Raw genomic sequence first — 23936 nt, 5'->3', positions numbered from 1 at the left:
CACTACACACTATGATTTTCTTTTATTACATATAATTTAAAAAATATTCATAAGAATCAGATATCATTTGAATTAAAACATTTTATATTCAGTAAAATATATGTGAAATTACAAAACGTTTTTATAGGAAGTTTCCATTGGAGATAATCAATTTTTCTTTCGAAAAGTCTTCTATATTCAAAAGAATAATGTTTTAGGTTATCTCCCATGGGAACTAATTAAAAACGTATTGTTATTTCACATATATTTTACTGAATATAAGATGTTTTAATTCAAATCATGTCTGATTCTTATGAATATAGAAGACTTTTTGAAAGAAAAATTGTATGAAAGCTTAGTTTGGACATTTTTATAGCAATTCAAAATTACTACCTATCACCTTTAGCATGACAATAACAATAAAATTTCTATACAAACTGTTAGACTGATTTTTCATAATAACATTGAAGTGGAATTAAAGTCTTATACAATTGTAAGTATGCTTTATTTTATCACCTTGCGCCTCCACAACTTGACTGTGATTCTCTACAGCAGTTTGTTCAAATTTCTGACCAATTGAACAGTTTGATTTTTTAAAAACAAATTGCAATTTGGTCAGAATTTTGAATAAGTTGCAATAGGTGGAGAGTAACACTAACAGTCAAGTCACAGTAAAACGGTTTATAAGTTTAATGTAAGGATAATTTTTCTGTAAATTGTTGAAGAAAATCATTTACTGGTAACACTGAAAAAACAGTTGTTAAGTGTGTAACGACATTATATAGTTAATGATATTTTGAGAACATTGTTTAACACAGCCTAAAGCATTATGAAAAATTCAGCTGTATATCTCATAGGAGTCAACTTTCATAACCTCCAAACAGGGAGATATTTCCTAAACAAAAAAAGATTTACCGTAGCACAATTTTCTGTGCCATTTCATAGGCTACTTGCTGATTTTTGTAATAACAACATAAATGCAAGTTAAATATTTTATAAATGTGCTTAATTAAAAGGCTTTGTCCTTTCACCACACTACCAATTGCTAAAAAAAGTTTTATCCAATTGCAGTTTGAAACACTCTTTTACCTCTAAAAACTGATCAACTGGTTATATTAATGATAATATTAGAATGTGATAGACTATTATCATAATGAAAACTAAAAACAACATTCACATTTATTGTTATGTAGATGTTTAGGGCTATTCCATTAAAATTTATGTGGGAGGGTAGGAAGGGACTTTCAAAATATCCCTACAACCAAGAACCATTTTTTAGATAATTTTGCATAATGGTAATAGATGCATACTGAAAAAAGACACATGACCCACATTCAATAATTAAACTTCCCTTCCTACCCTCCCACATACATTTTAATGGAATAGCCCTTAAATCTTGTGTCTCAAAATGTCAATCTGCTTGATACAGGTGAAGGTGTATGGTCAAAGTGGTCCACTTTTACAAATTCATCAGCAGTGTGTGGAAAAGGAAGAAGTATGCGATTCCGTGTCTGTAACGAAGACAAACCAGTAGATGGAGCCGTTTGCAAAGGCAAAACCGTTGAAAGATTCCCGATGAATGGTAACTGCACAGGTAAGATTTAAGACTTTAAAATTAATAACCTCATCTGTTGTTTTGTCCGTTAACAACCACTGCATCTGTTTGTTTGATCGGCCCATATCTCAGTATGCCTTTCATTTCTGCTGATATCTTTATGAATTTTTCTTTTAGCTTGGTTCCCTGTTCATACAAATATTCAACCACTGTTTATTAACAAGCAAAGTGATTTACTGTGCAGTATAAGATAAAAAAAAAAGCTTCATGAGATCTGAATATATATTGGATATGCATTTTAATTGCAAACTTACATGTTGTTAAAAAAAGATGTAAAAAAATGAAAACTAGTCACAAATATGAAAATGAGACAACTTTACTTGATCCTTGTGTAACTGAACATGGATGTGATTTATATATAAAGAATATCAATCAACCTTGCATGTTGACAGATTTGATAATTATAGAATAACTTATCGAAAAATTCAAATATCAAATATCAAAATATATTCTGTGAATGATTGAACAACAAATTAATTCATGAATGCATGTAGGGCATATATCAGTGTTTTTCGGTCACAAGTTGAATATTTTTTGATATTTGAATTCTATTTATTAGCTACACTTTTTATTATATTGGCAGTGTTCTTTTTTTATGGAAATAAAGTAGAAAATACAAGCAACTATAGATCTTTTTCTAGGCAATCAGAAGTTGTTTTGATGTAAATTCAAATGTGAAATTATCAATTTATATTTAACTGGGTAATCAAGGTCATAGCTACCAATGTAATAAATATGCAGTAAAGTGTAATTATTAAAGATATCAGCACACTTGACCCAACAATTCTTATTATCCTGAAAACTATCAATAGAGAGAAACTTTAAATAGCAGAAATAATCAGCAGGACAAGATCTACTAATAAGTCAACACAGCTGAAATTGTAAATGTGCTATAAGTAGAAGTTGTTGCCCTTGAATGACAAATTTTACGCAATATATGTATTCTGGGCAAATACTTACTCTTTAGAGCCTTATATAGTACTTGAATGTTTGTCATTTTTTATATAACAAATGCCTCCAAACAAAATCATATATGCTTGCAACAGTAACTGGAAACAGAAAATGTGATGAAAAAGAAAGTATAGTAAAATAATCCTGATATAGTTATGAGTTTTAAAAGAATTAATGGATTTCTAGCATTCTGTAGGGTCAGCTCGTCAGACCCATGTATGACACAAATGTCATTTAACTTTATTTTTCATTTCTTGCTTGAAGATTATAATTTGATGGTTTTTGATCTATTACCGTCATTAAATAAGGAATAGCTGCCATGGTTCGAATGTTTTGTATGCTGTAAATTCAGATATTTTTTCGTGTATTTATTAATGTGATGGTAGAAACATGTGCACATTAATGCAAGATAAATCATTAGGATTTCAAGAAATTCTACATACCAATAATGTTATCAAAATTTAAAATATGAATTTTTTTTTTGTGATACCTTTCCAGTTGCAATGTTTTGCCATAATTATTCTGAATTTATAGTATATAAAGTGAAAATGACCAATGTGACAAATCTGTTGTTTGCATGGGAAATGAAGGTGGAGTGGAAAATTACTGTTTTTAGAGAATCTAAGTCAACTTCAAACAAATTTGTAAATTTTTCCTTGGTTAGACTATTTTGAGTATTTTTGATTATTGTTATAATTTAATTATTTACAGCTGCATCTATGCAAAAATTCCAGAGTGAGGAAATAGAAGCAAAGAAAAAGGCATTGCGCAGAGTATGTACCTGTATTTCTTAATGGTAGCAGGTCTGATCGGATCATTACATGCTCGTGAAATATTTAAAATAATGATAAACTTTAATTCTTTCAAAATGATGCGCATCCAGTGCAGTAAAATTTGTACAGTTCATGTTGTTAACCTTATTGATCCATGAATTGAATAATATAATCTGGCTACAGTAGTATTAAAGATATGAAATCGTCTTACTCCTAACAACTTACACATATCATTATTGCAAAAATCTGCATCCAAGCCTTTAGAAAATTGTAATTTGTTGAACATTTACATTCGGGGTTTACATTTACCTACCAACTCCATGAAAATAATAATTAACCCACAGTATGTAAGCGTAATTTCATTCCGCCGTGTGTTTATTCCGGGGAACTGTTTTTCACTAGAGAATATTGGATGTAAATAGTGTGAAAGCATCGATCTTGATATCGTGGTTTTGTTTATATTAGACCGGTTTATTGTTAACATAAACAAATGGGTTAAAATTAAAATGATTTTCAAGGAACCAATTTAATTAATCTGAGTCAATCTAGTAAATAATATTGATGATGATGAGGAGGATATTTTTATAACTCGAAATACTTTATCAATGATCAGGTCATTGAACTTGATGCAAACCAAATTTAAAGACAGTGTTCTAGGATTTTTATACATTTGCAACTTTCCACGGGAAAGTTTGTATAAAAAATTCACTTTCCCACAAGTTTAATGAACTTTCTCTAATTCTTTGACAATTTATACCTTTCTGCACTCATTGTATAAAAAAATTTAATCAATGTGTGGTTGCCGGTGATCTCAGAAGATGATTGGATGAATTTAAGGATCATAACATTTATCAGCTCAAAATATGCCAACAGGTGTTAATGAAATTGACAACTTTGTGAAATGTGGAAGGCACTCGAAGGGGGTTTTGGTTCAACAAAAAATGAAAATGTATTTTTTAATCATTAGAGAAACAGATTCTTACATAGTTACTCGTGAATTATCGGATTTATCCAATCTCGATAGTTAAATTATAAATTTTAAAGTCCTCGCCAAGGCTCAGACTTTAAAATTGATAATTTAACTATCTCGATTGGATAAATCCGATAATCCACTGGTATCAATGTAAGAATCTATATTTCCCTTAATTTTATACTATTTTGAAAATGTTTTCATTATTTTGTTATTCCTTTCAATGCATGTTTATACATGTAGTTCAATTTGAAATTATGAACTCTGTTATTTCTTTTGAAATTAAGGTGGTACATAACACTACAGGGAGATAACTCTGCAAAAATCACATGAACGTTTTAATCACGTTCTATTGTTAAGGAAATATATAGCTTCTCAATGATCAAAATTAGTGTTTGTCAAACTGCTATATAACCAACGAAATTTTTCTGATAAAGTGGTTGGTTCAAATTTATTGAAATTTTTATATTTTTGTCAAAGGGTCAAAGTAAACATTTTGTCAAAATTTTATGAAAATTAAACGAGCCAAATTAATATTAGTCAAGGTGTTGGGTACCACCTTAATTAATTAGTTTGTCTAACTAGCTCATGATGATTGTGTTGTCATAATTCAATGTCATGTTCATCTAGATATACAAAACATTTGATGGAATATATTAATTTTAGTTTGACACATGTCTATTTGTGACATAACATCAGTAATTCAAATGTATTGGCACAAAATAGTGATAATATTACAAGCAAAAAATCACGAATTTGAGATCCAGATATTATCTGTTACCATTTGCATTCCGGTTATTAGTTTTTTTAGTCTAGATCAGATGAATGCTTGAAATGGCGGATTTCCCTTGCTTAGATAGCAAGCGTATTTATGACAGCGATCATGAAACACGTGCGCACGTTTCTCTCCCCTAGACTTTAGAACCCCTACATGATTTACACCAACAACAACGATCTTGCTTTGAGACTTTGATTGAAATAAATGAATACAATTGTTTCATCGACCGTTTGATCTGCATGAATAGGAATTTTCTGTAATTTGATTTTACTTGCCCACGGACAACAAAGTATTGAATTTCCACTTTCCCGTGACCTAAATCAACTTGCCACGGGTGACGGGAAATGGGAATTCTAGAACACTGATTAAGAGCGGATTTGTTCTTACATAAAGTTTCAATTACTGAAGCATCCTTTGATATTAACATAGAAGATATGATTTAATATCCAAGTCGACCGAAAAGCAAATACATAGAAAAACTTCGGCAGTCCAATAAATATAAATATTACAATTAGTGACAATTTAAAAGCATATGATTTTATAGATTTGCATAGAAAAATTATTTAAATCTCATTTGTTAATAAGCACTATTGTGTTATCGTGTGTTCAAAATGAGTACTAATCACTTCATCAATGAATGGATCTAAAGCACTAGTGTAATTAATCCCGCCGGATTTAGGGACTTATCATTTTTTACCTGAGAGGGGGGCTGGTCATTTTGAAATCATACATACAAAATTTCTTGATCCCCCCCCCCCATAATATTTCACTATTTTTATTTGATCCCCCCTGTAAAAACATTTAAAAAATGTGATCCCCCCCCCCCCCCCCCCTCTATTAAACATGCCAAAATTTTAACATGCAAATCACTTATCATGTTATTTCAAGGAAATATTGAAAATGAAATATTCTCAGTGGATTGAGTCCCAAAACTTATTTGAGGGAAAATTGCCTTGAAATAGGGCTCTTCCATGAGGCCTGTTCCATGAATATTAGTAGGTAGAGCAAGCCAGTGCTTTGAGTAGCTTGGTTTGACTTTTTTTCTAATTTCCTATATTGGGCTATTAAAGAAAACTTGATTCTGAGTAACTCTGTAAAAAATATACATTAAAAAGTAAACTTTTTGAAACAGTAACAACACATTATTTATATGTCCCTCTCTTGAATGCTGCTTAAACCTAAGTTTTACGTATGGTCTTATTGAAACCTCCATTGAGTCGCTAAACTTTTATATGGACAGTTCATACATAAATGTGTGATAGTAACCTGAAATTTTTGATATTTAGCCTAAAAAGTACAAATTTTGAGGGAGTGAGAGGTACAAATGGACCCAAAGGGCTCTTGTAATGAAAACAAAAAGATATATTGGCCATTATGCTTGTTAATTTAGTGATCGACGTGAGTGAAATATAACAACTGAATTATTCGGATTATGAAGCACCTATGCATTTTATATAGGGCAAAATGACACAAAATGGCAGCTTCCTACATCACCAAAGTCTTGTGATGTCTTACTTAATTGTATATGAATGGTGTTAAAAATATATTTCGATTTGACTGTTGTAATGTTCTTCTTGACATTTTGTCTCTTGAAGTATGTGAACTACTTATTTCCAAGTGCAAAAAATATTGATCCCCCCACTTTGAATTTATAAAAAAATTTGAACCCCCTTTGTCCACATACAGAAAAAAACTTGATCCCCCCTGCATTTTGACCAGCCCCCCCCCCCCCCCCCTTCCCAGATAAAAAATGATAAGTCCCTTAAAATAACTAGTGCAATCATTCTGGTACAAAATCACTAGTGTAATCATTCCTGGTTCAAAAACACTAGTGTGAACATTCCTTGGATGAAAACTCTCCACTTTTTACATAAATCAGCTATGCAATTTTTAAATACACTATTAAGCCACATTTTATATATATTTACCCTTCAAAAAAACCTTTTTAGAGCTTATAATGAATGGTGGATGTTTTACACTGGACCCGGATAGAAACCCTATTGATTTTTTGTTGGTGGATAAAAATCACTGGGGATTTTCTTCCTCCGGATAAAGTACACTGGCGGAATCAAATCACTGTTACAAGTACACTAATATGTCTATATATATAATTAAGGTATTCCACTGAGAGAGATAAACCACCAGATGATGAGGCTGACGTTGATCCATTGAACCCACAGTACACTAATATGTCTATATATATAATTAAGGTATTCTAGAGAGATAAACCACCTGATGATGAGGCTGACGTTGATCCAATGAACCCACAGTACACTAATATGTCTATATATATAATTAAGGTATTCCAGAGAGATAAACCACCTGATGATGAGGCTGACGTTGATCCAATGAACCCTTTTATAGAGGATTATTACACATCTTGGTCGACTTGGACTAAGTGTTCAAAGACTTGTGCTACAGGTATTCGAGAAAGATTCAGAGGTTGTAAGAATATAACAGGGTTAAGATGCAAGGGAGAAAGATGGCAAGTACAACCCTGCAATTTGGTAAATTGCCCAGGTAAGTTTAAATTTAAAAAGTAGATATGGTATGATTGCCAATGAGACAACTCTCCACAATAGACCAAATGACACAGAAATTAACAACTATAGGTCACCGTACAGTTCAACATTGAGCAAAGCCCATACCGCATAGTCAGCTATAAAAGGCCCTGAAATGACAAATGTAAAACAATTCAAACGAGAAAACTAACGGCCTAATTTATGTACAAAATAATGAACGAAAAACAAGTATATTACACAGCAACAAAAAAAAACCACTGAATTACAGGTTCCTGACTTGGGACAGGCACGTACAGCATGTGGCGGGGTTAAACTAGTTTGAAGGTGCCAACCCTTCCCATAGCCTGGGACAGTGGTGTAACAGTACAACATAAGAACAAACCTATAAAAAGCTCAAAAAGGCTTAACTCATCAGATGGATACAAATAGAAATACATTTAACAAAATCACAGAGTGGATGTGGACAGACCTGTACTTGTACATCCCAACAACAAAAAGACACTAAGTACAGTTCCGAGAGTACTCACAGTTACTGACAGCTAAATTATTAAATTACATATATATATGAAAAATGACATTTGGTTTCTGATGGAGAGTTTTCTCGTTGGCAATCACACCACATCTTCTAATTTTTATATTCAAAGTGCTTTTATGCTATCGGTTGTGATATGTTTAAGTTAGGTAACATTAAACAAAAACAATAATCAAGAATGTTGATTTATGTAGAAAAGGTTTTCATTTTCAGTCGAATATACTTTTATGAATTGATATAAATGCAATGATTTCAATACTATTTAAACACTGTTGGACTAACTCTTTGATTAAATGATGAAGAAACAAAAATTTAGATGGCAAAACAAAATGAATAAAAAAATAAAGCAAACACTACAGTATGGGTTTTTCTCATTGTTGAAGGCCATAGAGCTGCCTATAATTGCTTACATCCACTTTATTTGAACTTTGGTGGATAGTTGTCTCATTGGCAATCATACCACATCTCTTTATTTTTGTATAAACAAACAGAAAAATGAAAAAAAAAGAGTAAACTAAAGATATAAAGATAAACCCACTCGCTTAAAGACCAAGGATAACTAAAAACGGGTTAATAATTTTTTTTAAATCTAGCAATCATGTTCAGTTAACTCTGTCAGTATAAATAAGAAGATGTGGTTTGAGTGCCAATTAGACAACTCTCAATCCAAGTCACAATGTATAAAAGTTAACAACTATAGGTCAAAGTACGGCCTTCAACACAGAGCCTTGACTCACACGGAACAACAAGCTATAAAAGGCTCAAAAATGACTAGTGTAAAAAAATTCAAACAGGAAAACCAACGGTCTAACCTATATAAAAAACGAGGAAAAAACACTTATAAACCACACCAACAAACGACAACCACTGAACAACAGGCTCCTTACTTAGGACAGGTGCATAAAAATGCAGTGGGTTTAAACGTTTTAACAGGTCTGTATGTGGCCTCACGGTTGAAAGGTAAAATTTCTGTCCCTATCCAACATACCTTCATTTTCCAGTGACATTCCAAATTTCCCTGACTTTCACCCCAGACAGCCTCTATTTCTGGACCTACCTATTGTGTTTATTATTAGTTTGTTCACGTCCTGAACATGCATAAAATATTTGCCACTAGACATTAAGCAACCAATAATCAATCAATCTCAGTGTTATCTAAAAAATATTGGATTTGTCATTTAAAGGATTCTGAGTTGGTCCATTACATCCTTGTCGTTTGGTCTTATGTGGATAATTGTCACATGGGCAATCATATCATTTATCCTTATTCTTATATGAGGGTCTGGGTGGGGTTTACAGAATAGAGAAAAATGGGCAAAAGGTGCAGAATAAACGGCCAACAAAATACAGAATTGAGAAAAATGGGGAAAAAAACCAAAAGAATAGAGAATTATGGGCAAAAAAACCCAAAAAGTAGAGAAAAATGGGCCAAAAAACCTTCAGAATAGAGAATTATGGGGTGCTGAAATATAAATGAAAGAGAATAATGGCCAAAATAAATAAAAAAATGGTACAGAATAAAGAAATAAAGGGCCACTAATCTAGACCCTCTTATATAACTGCAAAATATGCTACATTTCTCAATATAGTAATGGGTGGATGGAGTGAATGGGAGACCTGGACTGTATGTAGTGTTACCTGTGGATTTAATGGTATACGAACAAGGTACAGACGATGTGACAAGCCGTATGCTATGTTTGGTGGTTCCTGTGTTGGTATAAGTGAAGAGACAACACAGTGCCAGAAAACAGTAAAGTGTGGTATGTTATCAAATTTTGATATGAATTGTGAAATAAATAATAGTCAAATATGGTATTGGAGATACTACAGTCCTATATACTTGCCAATCAAAAGAACAGCCATCTTATCTCTTTAAACGGTGTGAATCAGCACCAGACTTAACCCCCAGTTTTTTGTCAGGTTCATTTTGCCCATCAATGGTTTTGTTTGTTTTAATTGGAGATATGATTTTTGGTTGCCCCCTTGGCGTCTTTTCTCTCTTTTTACTGATATCTTGAAGGAGCATCATTCATTACAAAAGCCACATTACAAATTACGTTAAAATTGACATTTGACCAAGACATAAGGTATACTTACTTGTACATAAAAAAAAAGTTTGTTTTGTGTCGTGTTTGAACACAAAATCAGGTAATTTTACTAGAATTAGAATCATAAAGAAAAGAAAACATATAACATTTTATCAGTAATCCATAAAGAGTGATGGCAAGTCAGTTTGAATTTAACCTTAACTGCAGGTGACCTGAACTCTATAAATCTTTTATTACTTTTGCATGCTTTAAAGAATACTATGGATAAATTATTCATGGGGTACCAATTTTCATGGAGTTTCATAGGTAATCGTAAAACATGAATTAAAGTGTTCAATTAGGTGTATATTGACATGAAGGCTTGTTTGTATACAGATTCTGGCAAAATCAGGAAATCATGTATACAGAAAATATACATTTTTCCACAAAAAGGCTTTTATGTTTTTCCTCAATCCATAAATAAATCCCATACTTTGGGTTCCACTCCTTCAATAATTATAATTTTATAATGTCATACTTAGATCTTTGACGATGTCAACAGGCTGACAGTTCTTTAGAAGCTGTCTTGAAAAGAAATGATTAGTTTTTGTAAAACTGCAAACATTTAACAATTGATTCCATCCATTATATATTTCTTTTTCTTGTGTTTATTGAGTGTTGAGTGTTACCAATTACTGTAAATTCAGAAATTATTGCAATGTTTTTATTAATACGAAAAATGCAACAGTATCAGGTTTGCAATAATAAAAACTTGCATTCAAATTTTGCATTAGTGATTTTCCTTCATAACATTTTTGCTATCGCATTAATTAGATTTTGCATTTTTGCCAGTGGTCAAGGATTTGAAATAATAATTTGACGCCTTCATTTCTGAATTAACAGTATGAAACATAACATAACAATTAATAAGCATTTTTGATAAAAGTCTTTGTTTTTATTCCAGATGAAAGGATATCTTACAGTGACTGGTCGACTTGGTCAGGATGCTCCAAGTCCTGTGGTAATGGTGAAAAATTACGCACTAGGAAATGTATTAAGCCAAAAAAGAATCGAATTGTTTGTTCTAGGTCAGATACTAAAGTCAAGTCTCGGTGTAATATTAAGCCTTGTCCAAGTAAGTAACAGTTATTTATATATCTCTAATACTTAGCTGTTTTTATCCTTTTTCTGACCTGTTGATTATTTTTATTTAATCAACATCTTGTTCGTTTGATCTCAGTTTCAGTTCTTCATTGGTCCAAATTCAATTATGACGTCAAATTTTCATGCTTTCCTCTGAATTTCCCATTGTGATGTCACAAAAAAGACGACCATGCCTGATGACGTTACATAGAAAGAACACATCTTTTTGCAGATCATTGGAAAATACGTAGGATTAAGTGTGTCTGCATATTGTCTAAAAACCATTAGAGAAACTGATTCTACCACCAAATCTTGTGCAATACGATATTTCTCCACTCTGGACAGTTAAATTTTAAATATTCAAAATTTAACTGTCTCGAGAAAATAAATATTGTTTCACACTCGATAGTGCATATAAAAATCTCACAAGTATATACATTATAAGCAACACAACAAAATTCTCATACCTCAAAAAAATAAGAAAGGGAAATTTTAAAAGTAAATTTAAAAACTGTGTTATATAATAATAAAATAACTTTTTTTGAATTTAATCTTATTGGGCTGTTCCATAAAAACATACATGGTACCCTGGGAAGGCACTTTCCTAATGGGGTAACCACCTATAGAGGCAAATTTAGAATTTCAATTACATTTCCACTGTACTTGACACCCACCCATAGTAGAGATTTCAAAGTGCTGGGTCCCATGTATGTTTTTATGGAACAGCCCTTATCAGACTGAATTATTTTTGCAACTTTCTGAATTATAATCAATAAAGTCTCAGAAAAAAAATAAAAATTATGTTTTCTAACTCCATTGATGTAAATCTGTTATTGATCAGGAAACTGTCTGTTTCATTAATTATACTAAGCTCACCTGGCCCATTTAAGGACCAAGTGATCTACTCATAACTTGACATCCGTTGTCCGTTTATATTTACAAAAATTTTCTTTGAAATTACCTGGCCAAATGGAACCAAACATGTCCACAATCATCCTTAGGGTATTATGCTAAAAAAATGTGTCAGAATTCCATCTGCCAACCAACATGGCCACTATGACTTAAGATAGAACATGTGGGTGTAATTCTTTTACATAATGGAGGAAAACTAGAGCTTGCAAAATCATTGACTTCCAGTAGATTTTACCGTTATAGACTGCTTCACGCTCTGATTGTTTATTGTTGATGATATACAGTTACAATTGTGGAAAATCTTGTACTGAGGATTTATTATTAAGGAATGACTAATATTTTTTCTGTCTATGAAGTAATAACATCAAAAATGTGGTGCACACTGAATAACCCGCGTAGCTGGTTATTTTAAAGTGTGCACCACATTTTTTATGTTATTTCGAATAGACAGAAAAAATATTACAGTCATTTCTTATAAGTTAATTCTAAATTCCATTTTAAACCGGAGTAAACCATGAAAAAACGTTGATGATGTCACGGTCATATGACAAAATCATGTCTATGAGCTGATAAACAAAACAACGTCAGCCAATCAGAAGACGCGTTTCATCCAAAATTAAATTATTATTTGTGGGATACTAAATTTCGTGGGTAACTGTAAACCACATTTTTAATGTTCAACAAAGTACAAATTTTTTTAGTAGGCTTGTATGCTGACTCAATGGCAAAACCACAATATCAGATATCAGGGCTCTCGGTCATAAAACTATACTCAGTACTCGGAGTACAAACTTTGTGCTCGAAACACCAAATCCAGTACTCTGATTGGTTGATTATCAAGTCTGAATACAATGATTGTGCTAAAAATTTTTATGACCGCAAGACCAGGGAAGCTATAATTTTCTTCAATCCACGAAAATTGGTACCCACGAAAATAAATGAATCCATAGACAATTACATCAGTAAACTTGACTATCTGTTTTAATTCCTTGTAGAAATTGCTTTAATGTTTATGTTGCAGTAAATGGTAATTGGGGAAACTGGAATTCTTGGTCATCATGTTCTACCAAATGTGGCATAGGACACCATTTTAGGGATAGGACATGTACTTACCCAGCTCCCAAATATAATGGAACCAGTTGTTTTGGACCGGGATCAGATATTATGACTTGTTTTAAAATGCCTTGCACAGGTTTGTATTATTCATCTACTACATATTTTTAAATGCCATGTATTCGAAGATATATAACGTGTAGCCACACCTTTCATAAGTAATGTTAACCAGAGTGAACCAAGATCAAAGGACACAGTTAGCCTTTAATTTTACCTGATGTCTTTCGATATTTTCATAGACTTTTATTCAAAGATAATCTTCTCTGAAAACAATGGACCAATTTTTTATGAGTTAAATATCATAATGATACTTTTTTTTTTTTTTTTTTTATTGAATCTGGTGATAAAGTGTTTTGGCTGACCTTAACTTTTAATATCACACACTAAGGGCTATTCAATTAAAATGTATGTGGGAGGGTAGGAAGGGAAGTTTAATTATTGAATGTGGGTCATGGGTCTTTTTTCAGTATATATGCATCTATTACCATTATGCAAAATGATCTAAAAAATGGTTCTTGGTTGTTGGGATATTTTGAAAGTTCCTTCCTACCCTCCCACATACATTTTATTGCGAACCCAATGAAAGTTTTCCACAGTGCCATCTCTATCTTGACCAGGTATTTAAACTTTTGCAAGTTCACCTGTCCTATTGAATGAATACAATAGCTATTTTTCTCTGTGTAGTTTATTCACTGGGACCTTTAAATTTCTTCTAAGAGAAATCTATCATTCATTGATTAAATTACCTGTGTAAAAAAAAATTCTTATATATAGACAAAAATACTTTTTTTATACTCATTAATTGCTTGTGCTGATGTATTTATTCAATATTAATAATATATTTTCATTCAGTTTAATATAAACATTTATTCAATCATAAAAAGTTGATTTCTAACAAAAGTTTTATCAATGTTCCTATTGAAATTTGATTTTTTTTTGTTTAGTTATAGAATACATTTAAGAAGATCTTAATTTGAAACATCATTATTTTCAAGTTCTTATTCATGTCAAACAAATTTTTTTTTAAAAGGAACAATGTTGAAAGTTTTGTGAGAAATCAAGTTTTTATGATTGAATCAATGTTTATATTAAACTGAATGAAAATATATTATTAATATTGAATAACTACATCATCACACGCAGTTAATGAGTATAAAAACAGTATTTTTGTCTATATATAAGAATTTTTTTTACTCAGGTAATTTAATCAATGAATGATAGATTTCTCTTAGAAGAAATGTAAAGGTCCCAGAGAATAAACTACACAGAGAACAATAGCTATTGTATCTATTCAATAGGACAGGTGAACTTGCAAAAGTTTAAATACCTGGTCAAGATAGAGATGGCACTGTGGAAAACTTTCATTGGGTTCGCAATAATGGAATAGCCCTAAGTTAAAACAGAATGACAAATATGAAAATACAAAACTTGAATAAGGGCTGTTCAAGAATTAAATACATTGGGAGCGTGGGATGCACCTTTTCAAGACCCTTTGTAACACCACCCATAAACAAAAATTTCATTTTACTTATAATTCTTATAAAATTATAAGGAAAATGCAACCACCCATATTAAATTAATTTGAGTGCCCACCATCCCCCACTAACTTAGTTTCTCTAAGCAAATTGAAAAGTACTTTGAAAAAAAAGACACAAATAGAATACTGTAAATTCAGAAATTATTGCGATGTTTTTATCATTGCGAAAAATTTGACAGGGTTATAATTGCAATAATTTAAACTCGCATTTTGAAATTTTTTATGTGAATAAAACAGAATTTTTCTCAATATCGCAAAAATTAAAATCACATTTTAGTCTAAAATGACAAAATCGCAATAATAAATGCACGCAATAATTTCTGAATTTGCAGTATAGTTAGATATTATTTCTGTTTCAGCTACCATTCACAAGGGTGTGTCATTGAAAAATGGATATTTGCTTTATAAAAAAAGAGGTTATCCTGCAGGATATTATTCTCTGTTTTTGTTATTTAAACCAACAAGTAACAAGAAAGCACATTTATTGAAGCATGAATATAATGGATGTAAAAATGAGATGACATGTAAGAATTCTCTTGAGCTAATTATTGATGAGAACAAAGTACTAGTCAATATGAACAGTTCCGGTACTATAGTGAAGATGAAAACAGAGGATGAATCTATACAGGTAATTATTGCAACTCCTCAACTTCAGTAGTTTAACACCGGAAGGTTAAAACTTCAAAGGTTTAACATCAGGAAGTAAAAGTCAACCAGAAGGTACATTCTTGTATAACCTGGTTACTGTAAATGTGCACAGATTTTACGTATTCATCTCTGGTCAGTGTTTTACCATTGTCAAGTCAACATCCGGTATTGAGAAGATGTGCCTTTTAAAAACAAAAGTAAAGTGTTTGAAAGCTTAATTTTGCACTAGTAAAGAGTCTAAGGTGGATATTAGTGCGCTGATGTTGCACACTTAGAATGATGCACTGTCAATTTAACAGTTTACGTCAGAACATCAAATTTTTATCAAAAGTCAAGTTTAATATCGTTTTTATGTCAATCATTGTGATACCCACTGAATACCATATGATGATTGCCTTTTGTTACTAAGTCTTAAGGGATTAAAATGGGGATAAGACAAAAAATGTCTGGCTGGCTCAAATATTTTTTGGAAGCCCCGAAGTAGATTGACAATTAAGGCCATGTAGACTTTTTTGTAGATCTTGTCCTACAGAACATTTTTATGTTTACTACTACAGTTTCTCTCTATTAACTACAGTTTCAGCAACAACTAAACAAAAAAAAAACGGACATATTTAGATAAAAATCTACATTCCACGGTATGTGCAGGGTGTAACTTCTATTAGACTAAGTATAGACTGATGATTTCCATATGTTTGACTTGATGGTAGATCTATGTCTACCGAACATAATGTCATATTGGTTATTAACAGTTTCTCTCTATCTTATTAAAATTAGCTTTGGCAAAAAAACCACAACAATGGGTAAAAATTGTCATTCAAGGGAGATCACTCCTTTAAGGAATGCAATGACTATGTTTTGCCATTTTCACTTTCTCTTTATCTATTATAGATTTCAACATAATAACCAAAAATTAAAAAAAAGGTCTTTTAAGGGCAATAACTACCATAAGGAGTCATGTTACAATTTTTATCTAAATAGGTAGACAGGGAAAAAGATTAGCAGGGGCCTAGTAGCCAATGCTACTAAAATTTGGGTTGGGCCCTAAAATTTTTATTAAAATGCCCATAGTGTTTATGTTAATTTTCACATTGTGGCAGGTTGGGCCCCTAAAATTTTTATTAAAATGCCCAAAGTGTTTATGTTGTTTTTCACATTGTGGCAGGTTGGGCCCCTAGTTGGAAAATGTAAGTCTTATTCCCTGGTAGATCTAGACATTTTGAACATTGCTGCTCCTGTCACATTTTATGTATAACATAGTTTACAAGATAATAGATGGGATCATATATACATTTTTGAAAATACACATTATCCCCAGGAAGATTGTTGTCAATTTTGGTCCCAATCTATCAAGTTGTTTCAGAGGAGAAGATTTTTGTAAAAGTTAATTATGACAAAGGACAACAGACAAGGAAAGACATACACTAAGTTTAGAGAAAGGCTGAGGGCCATATGAGCTAAAAAAAAATATATATCATGGCTAAGAGCCAAAAAAAAAAAGAATCAAACAAGTCCACAACCCACAAAGCAGACAACTAAAGATTAAGCAACATGAACCCTTCAAGTCCATGGGAGAATACCTTGTTCTTTTGCACTACAATGATATATTTTATTGTTTTTTTGTGAGGTATATCTCTTCCAGTATTGAATTTTAAGAAAGAAATGGTGTTTCCAACAAATACTGGCATTTAAATGTTATAAGTAATCCTAAACAAAATCCCCACGAGTAAAAAATTGACACCCTTTTTTGTTGTTTATTGAACCTCAAAACAATCACCTGCATCACATGCTTTTATAGTCCTTTATTATTTCTTGTATCCAGGAACCTAACAACACAAAAACCCATGGACATCAAGAGCTCATATATATATATATATATATATATATGTATATCTTTATTCTAGGCAAAGAAATGGCACAACATATATTTACATCTATCTGAAGACCGAATGTTTCTTAGATTAGATGAAGGCAAAAAATATGAAACAAAGCTGGAGGCTGACAAGAAAATAAAAATCAACTTTGATGGATTTACTCGAATTGGATGTGAGTAAAGTGTTTTTTATTGTGTTTTTTGGCATAAAGCTATAAGGTTGTAGTTTTCTTAACTAAACAACATACAGTTCATGCACAGCAGATGATTGTGTGCATCCAGCATTTTAATATTAACAGTGATAAATCAAGATATATATAGTAAACCTAGCTCATCTTAAATACTGTAGTATATCTTGAATTTAAATTTCTTTTGAATTCATCTAGATTATTCTATAAAATACCTTTCTCTAATTCTTTTTAATTTATCCCTTTCTGCACCTATTGTAAAAAAAAAATTTAATCCACGGGTGGTTCGTTTGATCTCAGTTCTTCATTGGTTAAAATCCGATTATGACGTCGAATTTTCTTGCTTTCCTCTGAATTTCCTATTGTGACGGCATGAAAAAAGGCGACCATGCCTGATGACGTCACATAGAAAGAACACATCTTTTTGCAGATCATTCGAAAAGAAGGAATAAATTTGCCTGCGTATTGTTTGAAAATCATTAGAGAAACAGATTCCACCACCAAATCTCGTGTAATACGATATTTATCCACTCTCGAAGTTAAATTTTAAATATTTAAAACGCTCAGCGAGCCTCGTGTTTTAAATTTGAAAATTTAACTGTCTCGAGTGGATAAATATATATTGTATCACACTCAATGCAGTGGTAGAATCTATATATATCAAAGATTTAATAATGGACCCTTTAGACAAATGTTTACAAGATATAGCCAAATGTGAGCAACTATTGTGTTCTTGACAAGTGGCACACTGTTTCACAGATATTCTAAAACCTTTAACCAAACTATCATTTCATGATTGTCGTCTGACATGATGCTTTAGTGAAAAGTACCAAGGGAGCAATTAAAAATCATAAATAAAAAAAACAAAAAAACACCAAGGTGGAAAAGACATATTCACAAAACATTTGGTAAAAAACTAAAGATTGAGAAAACATGAACCAAATCAAAAATTGGGTGTCACCTCATATGCTCTGGAAGGTTCAGCAGTTTCACTAGCAGCACCTACATGTTACGGATTGTTTGTTAATATTAGGTGGAAGTCCCGTTAGATAATGCCACAGTTAAGGAAAAGAGGACCAGATAGTGGCTATGACAATAACAAAATATTGGTCGTTTTCTGAGGCATAAGTATTGAATAAATGGACATCCAATTCATGATGGCATCACTAAAACTTTAGAAGGGATGACTTCAACATTACCATATGGAGACTCTTGTTGGAAAGCTTCCTTGTAAGGCCAAATAAAAATATATGTGTGGTTCCAGTTACCCGACTGATCCTAGTTTAAACCCCCTGACCTAAACTTTTTTTTCCATTTCTGAAAAATTAATTTCCAACAATCCCATTTTGTGGAATGTGAATTTCAATAATTAAATTCACAGACTTTTGTCATCTGAATTTCCATAAGAAATATCCACTTCGGCTAAAAATGCAACAAATTCTTAACAGAATGCAACAAAATTAACTAAAAACGTAACATATCTGTTTATTTTTTACAACCATACATATAGAAAATGGTGAACTTCTGGTAGGGGCATGTATAATACCGGAATCAGACTTGGTGAACACATGATTTTTTTCCGGATTTTGACAATCCAAAAAAAAAGGAAGAAAAATGCTGAAATACCGACACTATTTTTTTCAGAATGTACGGTAACTGGAACCACACATATATTTTTATTTGGCCTAAACAGCAACCCTCTATTACATTAATTTTACAGCTAACTAATATTTACAAGCACTCTACTTTTTCAGTTTTATTTAATTTTGTTTGAAGTACAGAATTATTATTACAGCATTTTCTGGAGATGTAGCATCATTACGAATGAATTTGAAGGAATATGCATTGGAAAAAGAAAGATCTAGATCATTTACTTCTCCTAAAAAATCAAAAAACAACACAAATGTCATATTTAAAGCAGGTAAGTAGAATTATAATACGGATCAATAAATGTAAATGTCAAGTATGATCTATGCTTCAGAAAGTAAAATTATTAAATTGAAAGGTGCGTTAGAATGGACTCTCATCCAAGTATAACTTGGAATATGAAGGATGAGAGTCATTCTAGTAATGGAGCCTGAGGCTCAAGAGGATGTTACTATAGCATTCATTTCCTGATGTACAACGAGGCATCTCATTTAAAAGAGGTCAAAATCCTTGACCTATGGGTATGACGTAGCTATACCTAGCTATAAATACTGCGGCTATTACCTGTGCCAATCATGATTCAAAGTTTGTTTGTGCAACCAAAACAATTGGGATGGGCAAACAGTACCCTCCAAACTGGGTGGGTAAATTGTAACATCCTCTTGAGCCTCAGGCTCCATTACTAGAATGACTCTCATCCTTCATATTCCAAGTTATACTTGGATGAGAGTCCATTCTACTAATTACGCTCCTCGGCTCTTCGTGGATGTTACTATAGCATATTCAAAGTGTTGGCACAAACAAGTAGCTCCCTGAACAACTAACAGAGAGCAAATCAGAATTTGCTGAATCAGTCCAGAATATACTGGAGACTAAGATAGTAGTCAATCTAACTTATCTCTCTGACTTAATAATAAATATAATCTAAATATTAAGGTAAAGTACCAGTGTTGTTAGTCCAGGTATAAAAGATAGTTTCAAAAACATTTAAAGTAATTTTGAAAATGAAAACACAACAAAATGTATATTTCTCTCAATATATTTTGTAGTCTGAATTTCACTATTTTCAAGAATAATAACTTATTCTATACATTCAAGACAAATTCTCTTAACTATATAAAGAGCATAACACTCATACCACATCTTCCTATATCTATATAACAAGTTTTGAAGTTTCAAAATACCATTTGCCTGATACTTGCTTACAAACCATTAATTGTATATCTAAATATCTACTGACATATTATTCGGCAACACTTTTCTTAAATATTTGAAAGTGTTTAATTCTTTAGCCCTTATTTTTGTACTCTTCTAACATGACACTCTCTGTAGTTCAGATGTGTATGAAAAAACAAGAATTTGAAGACAAATTCAGGAGACAGTAGTTTAAATAACGATGTAAACACAGCCAGATACAGATTTTCATTAGAATTCTGAAGCTTTCAATATTATGTATACATGATTTATCTAATATTAATCCATGGTAAAATATCTAGTATATTTACTAGCTAAAAACTGTCACTGCAAGTTCTACAAGTATTATCTCTTTGCATGACATTTGCAATTCAGTCTGTCTTTGATATTGTAAGAACAGAAAAATTGATTCAAAAGCTCAAGTAAGCAACGAAAGCTTCAAATAGTGTTAATATTCATAACTTTAACATAACTTAGCAATCAAAAACTCCTCTCTGAGTCATATTAAAAAGTCATAAATAGGTGATTACTGTCACACTAAGGTCACCTGTTAAGTAAAGGTTGACTTATTTAAAACTACATGTAGATGTCAAAGATGAACAGCCTCTACTGTAGTTCTTATTCAGGACACTTAATAAAGTGACTATATTTACAAATTTCTTCTTATTCATTTGTATCTGGAATATACCAACTGCAATATAGTATTTGATGTCTGGTTCAGTAAATTTACATTCCATGTTTGTTTATGACAATGAGTATGTAGTATATGAGTAATATAAATATATATCAAACAGTATTGATAATAAATTGAATCTAAAAGTACAACACTTCATACAGACTAGGTCTACATATACATACTGCATCTAATGTACCATTCTGAAGTAAATCATTTCAAAAGTATCATCGTTATGATATTTCATTAAGTGTAAACAAATTTACAAAAAACAGTGTAGCTATTTAATATCATATGTTATAAGAATTAATATACATCAATATATCCAGAATTAAAACTTGATCCAGCATGTTTTAAAAATCCTAAGATTTAAGTAATACTGTTCTGTGCACACTCATCTGATAATCTGATAATTTTCTTAAAAAGAACTGGAGAAGGGTTACAAAGTTTATACTTCATTGTAAACTGTAACATTTGAAAATGACCTTCACCCATCCTGATATCCATACACATGTTGGATATTGAAGGAATATAACTATTTCTGTATATTAACCTTTATCAGTCAAGACTTAAACTGCTCCTTTGTACAATATGCTTATGATACATCTTACATGTACTATTTTTTCTATATATATACATCTAATGTTATATATGGCTATGTTATATTTAGAGCAATATAACTACATGTAATTAAGAAAAGTAATTTCTATCTGAACTGAAAATTCAGTGTAGCACTGTATATTCAAAATATAAGTTTGTAATTTGCTTTGCAAATTCTAATGCTTTATAGAATACTTTGCATTTCTCGATGGAGCATAAAAATATATAAATGATATATAATATATATATATATATATATCATACCATGAATATGTCAATTCTTATAAACTGATGATACAAAAGCATCAATATGGCAATTCAAGTTCATGGAGTCTAGAAAGATCAACATTTTCAATTTTCATTTCCATCAAGGATTTCAATAATACAGATGCATAGATGCAATATTATCATTTGCTTATCATTATAGAAACTTTATAAATTCTACATAAATTCATGTAATACTACTTTCTTCAGTATTGGCTATCTGACACGAAAAATGTGTAGGAGATTAGTCCCCTAAACATTATATACAATTGTTTACAGAGATATGACTTAGCCTATAACAAGGCAACACTTAGTCACATAAAGATTAGTGATGCACATATCTAATGTACATTATAGTATTCCTTTTATAAAAAGGAAAATATGTCAGATATTTCATGTCCACTCAGCAACATCAAAGCAAAATTTGCATGTTGAGAGAAAAATCTTCCTGTTTTGTATAGTTTTTTAACATTCGTTGCTGCTACCATTTGCAATTTAATAAATATATATTATAGCTTATCATATCTCAAGTATCATTACTGAGATTGTAAAGCACAATTTGTCTTATCAAAATAAGCACATTTATACAATATTTTCTGCAAGTCAAAATAGGACTTTTGGAAAGAATCTTCCTTTCTTGGCAGAATCTAAATAATTTTTATAGTTGTATCTCAAACTATATTTTACAGTAAAAAGTTGTTTACTATTACTGATACCTTGTAGACAACAAGATCAAGATCTACAATTGTGTTCTGATTAATGAGAACAATAACTTTGAACTATTTCTTCAGAAAAGAGTAACTGTTTACCTATTCTAAGGCTTTGTTTGTTATATTCATAATTAATGTTATAACAATGCCAAAATATAAGACTGAAAAACTCTATTGTCTTATTTCAACTATATGAGGATATCTTTTATAAAGATATGGTAATGAATGTACATGAATGTATCATTTTACAAGTGTCAAATAATTTTATACCTTGACTGACTATACAGCCCTTGCATGGTCGGTAACACTATGCATGTTATGTCAACATCATAAAAATTATCCTTGAAAAAAGGAATTTACATCTGACCAATGCAGGTCAATCATATAATTTTTTCAGAAGATCCTATGATCTTTCTTTTTTAATATTTGATATCAACTAGTATGTTTTGATATGTTGGCATCACACTTCTCACAATTTGCAACATTATTATCATATTGTACTTATTCTTTTTCAAAAGCAAAGAACTCATGTTAACAATGAGCAATGCTCCTCTGCTTTAATTTTTGCCAAGATAAAGATATAAAATCTTAAATCATAGTAAAAAACATGAGATTAACTTCATGTACAGAATTATGCAACAAAAGTTTGCATTTTTAAACACTGCATTGTTGCAGATTTTTCAAACAATAATAATTGTTTTACTATTATTTTCTACAGTATGTTTCTACCTAATCAATTGTTTGTTAGTGGCATGTTAAATGCTCTACAAGGAACTACTGTGGATTTATTATTATTCGTTGGATACCAATTTTTGTGGATTTCGTGCAGACTGGAAAACCACGAATTTAAATGTTCAACGAATTGCAAATTTGCTGTATGGTTATATGCAGACTTTTGGAAAACCACGAAATCAAATATCCACGAAAATGCAAATTTTCCTTAATCCACGAACATTGGTACCCACGAAAAAAAATGAATTCACAGTATTCATTAAATGCTAATGTTCCCCCTTCGACCTATTTCTGGTCATGTTTGCCGTGATATTCCACTGGCCTCTCAATATTCAGATATTTTAATTATCAGTCACATAATATTATTTCTGTAAATTTTTCAACTGTAACACAGTTTTATTATCTCACTAAGAACTTATTTTGAAGCCTTAAATGGCTTTGTATATTACAGATATACATATTCTGTACATATTCTTGATAGTTTCAACAATATTGTAAGTTCATTCTGAACTGTTGTCACATTTATGACACACCAAGGACTTATAAAAGTCTCTA

General features: G+C 31.3%; 1 protein-coding gene across 1 annotated transcript in view; it reads left to right on the top strand.

Moving 5' to 3' along the window:
- The window catches only part of LOC127709514 (uncharacterized), a 32738-nt gene that overhangs the window by 1660 nt on the left and 7142 nt on the right, over positions 1-23936 (top strand). Inside the window, exons 3-8 of the mRNA XM_052215118.1 lie at positions 7367-7586; positions 9710-9880; positions 11112-11282; positions 15212-15480; positions 17405-17546; positions 19357-19482. Of these exons, the coding sequence (XP_052071078.1) occupies positions 7367-7586; positions 9710-9880; positions 11112-11282; positions 15212-15480; positions 17405-17546; positions 19357-19482 (1099 nt within the window). The remainder of the gene's footprint in view (positions 1-7366; positions 7587-9709; positions 9881-11111; positions 11283-15211; positions 15481-17404; positions 17547-19356; positions 19483-23936) is intronic.

Source organism: Mytilus californianus, unplaced genomic scaffold (genome assembly GCF_021869535.1).
Source record: "Mytilus californianus isolate M0D057914Y unplaced genomic scaffold, xbMytCali1.0.p SCAF_7, whole genome shotgun sequence".
NCBI classification, from domain to species: Eukaryota; Metazoa; Mollusca; class Bivalvia; order Mytilida; family Mytilidae; genus Mytilus; species Mytilus californianus.
The sequence above is the reverse complement of the archived record's forward strand: the minus strand, read 5'-3'. Positions and strand labels throughout refer to the sequence as shown.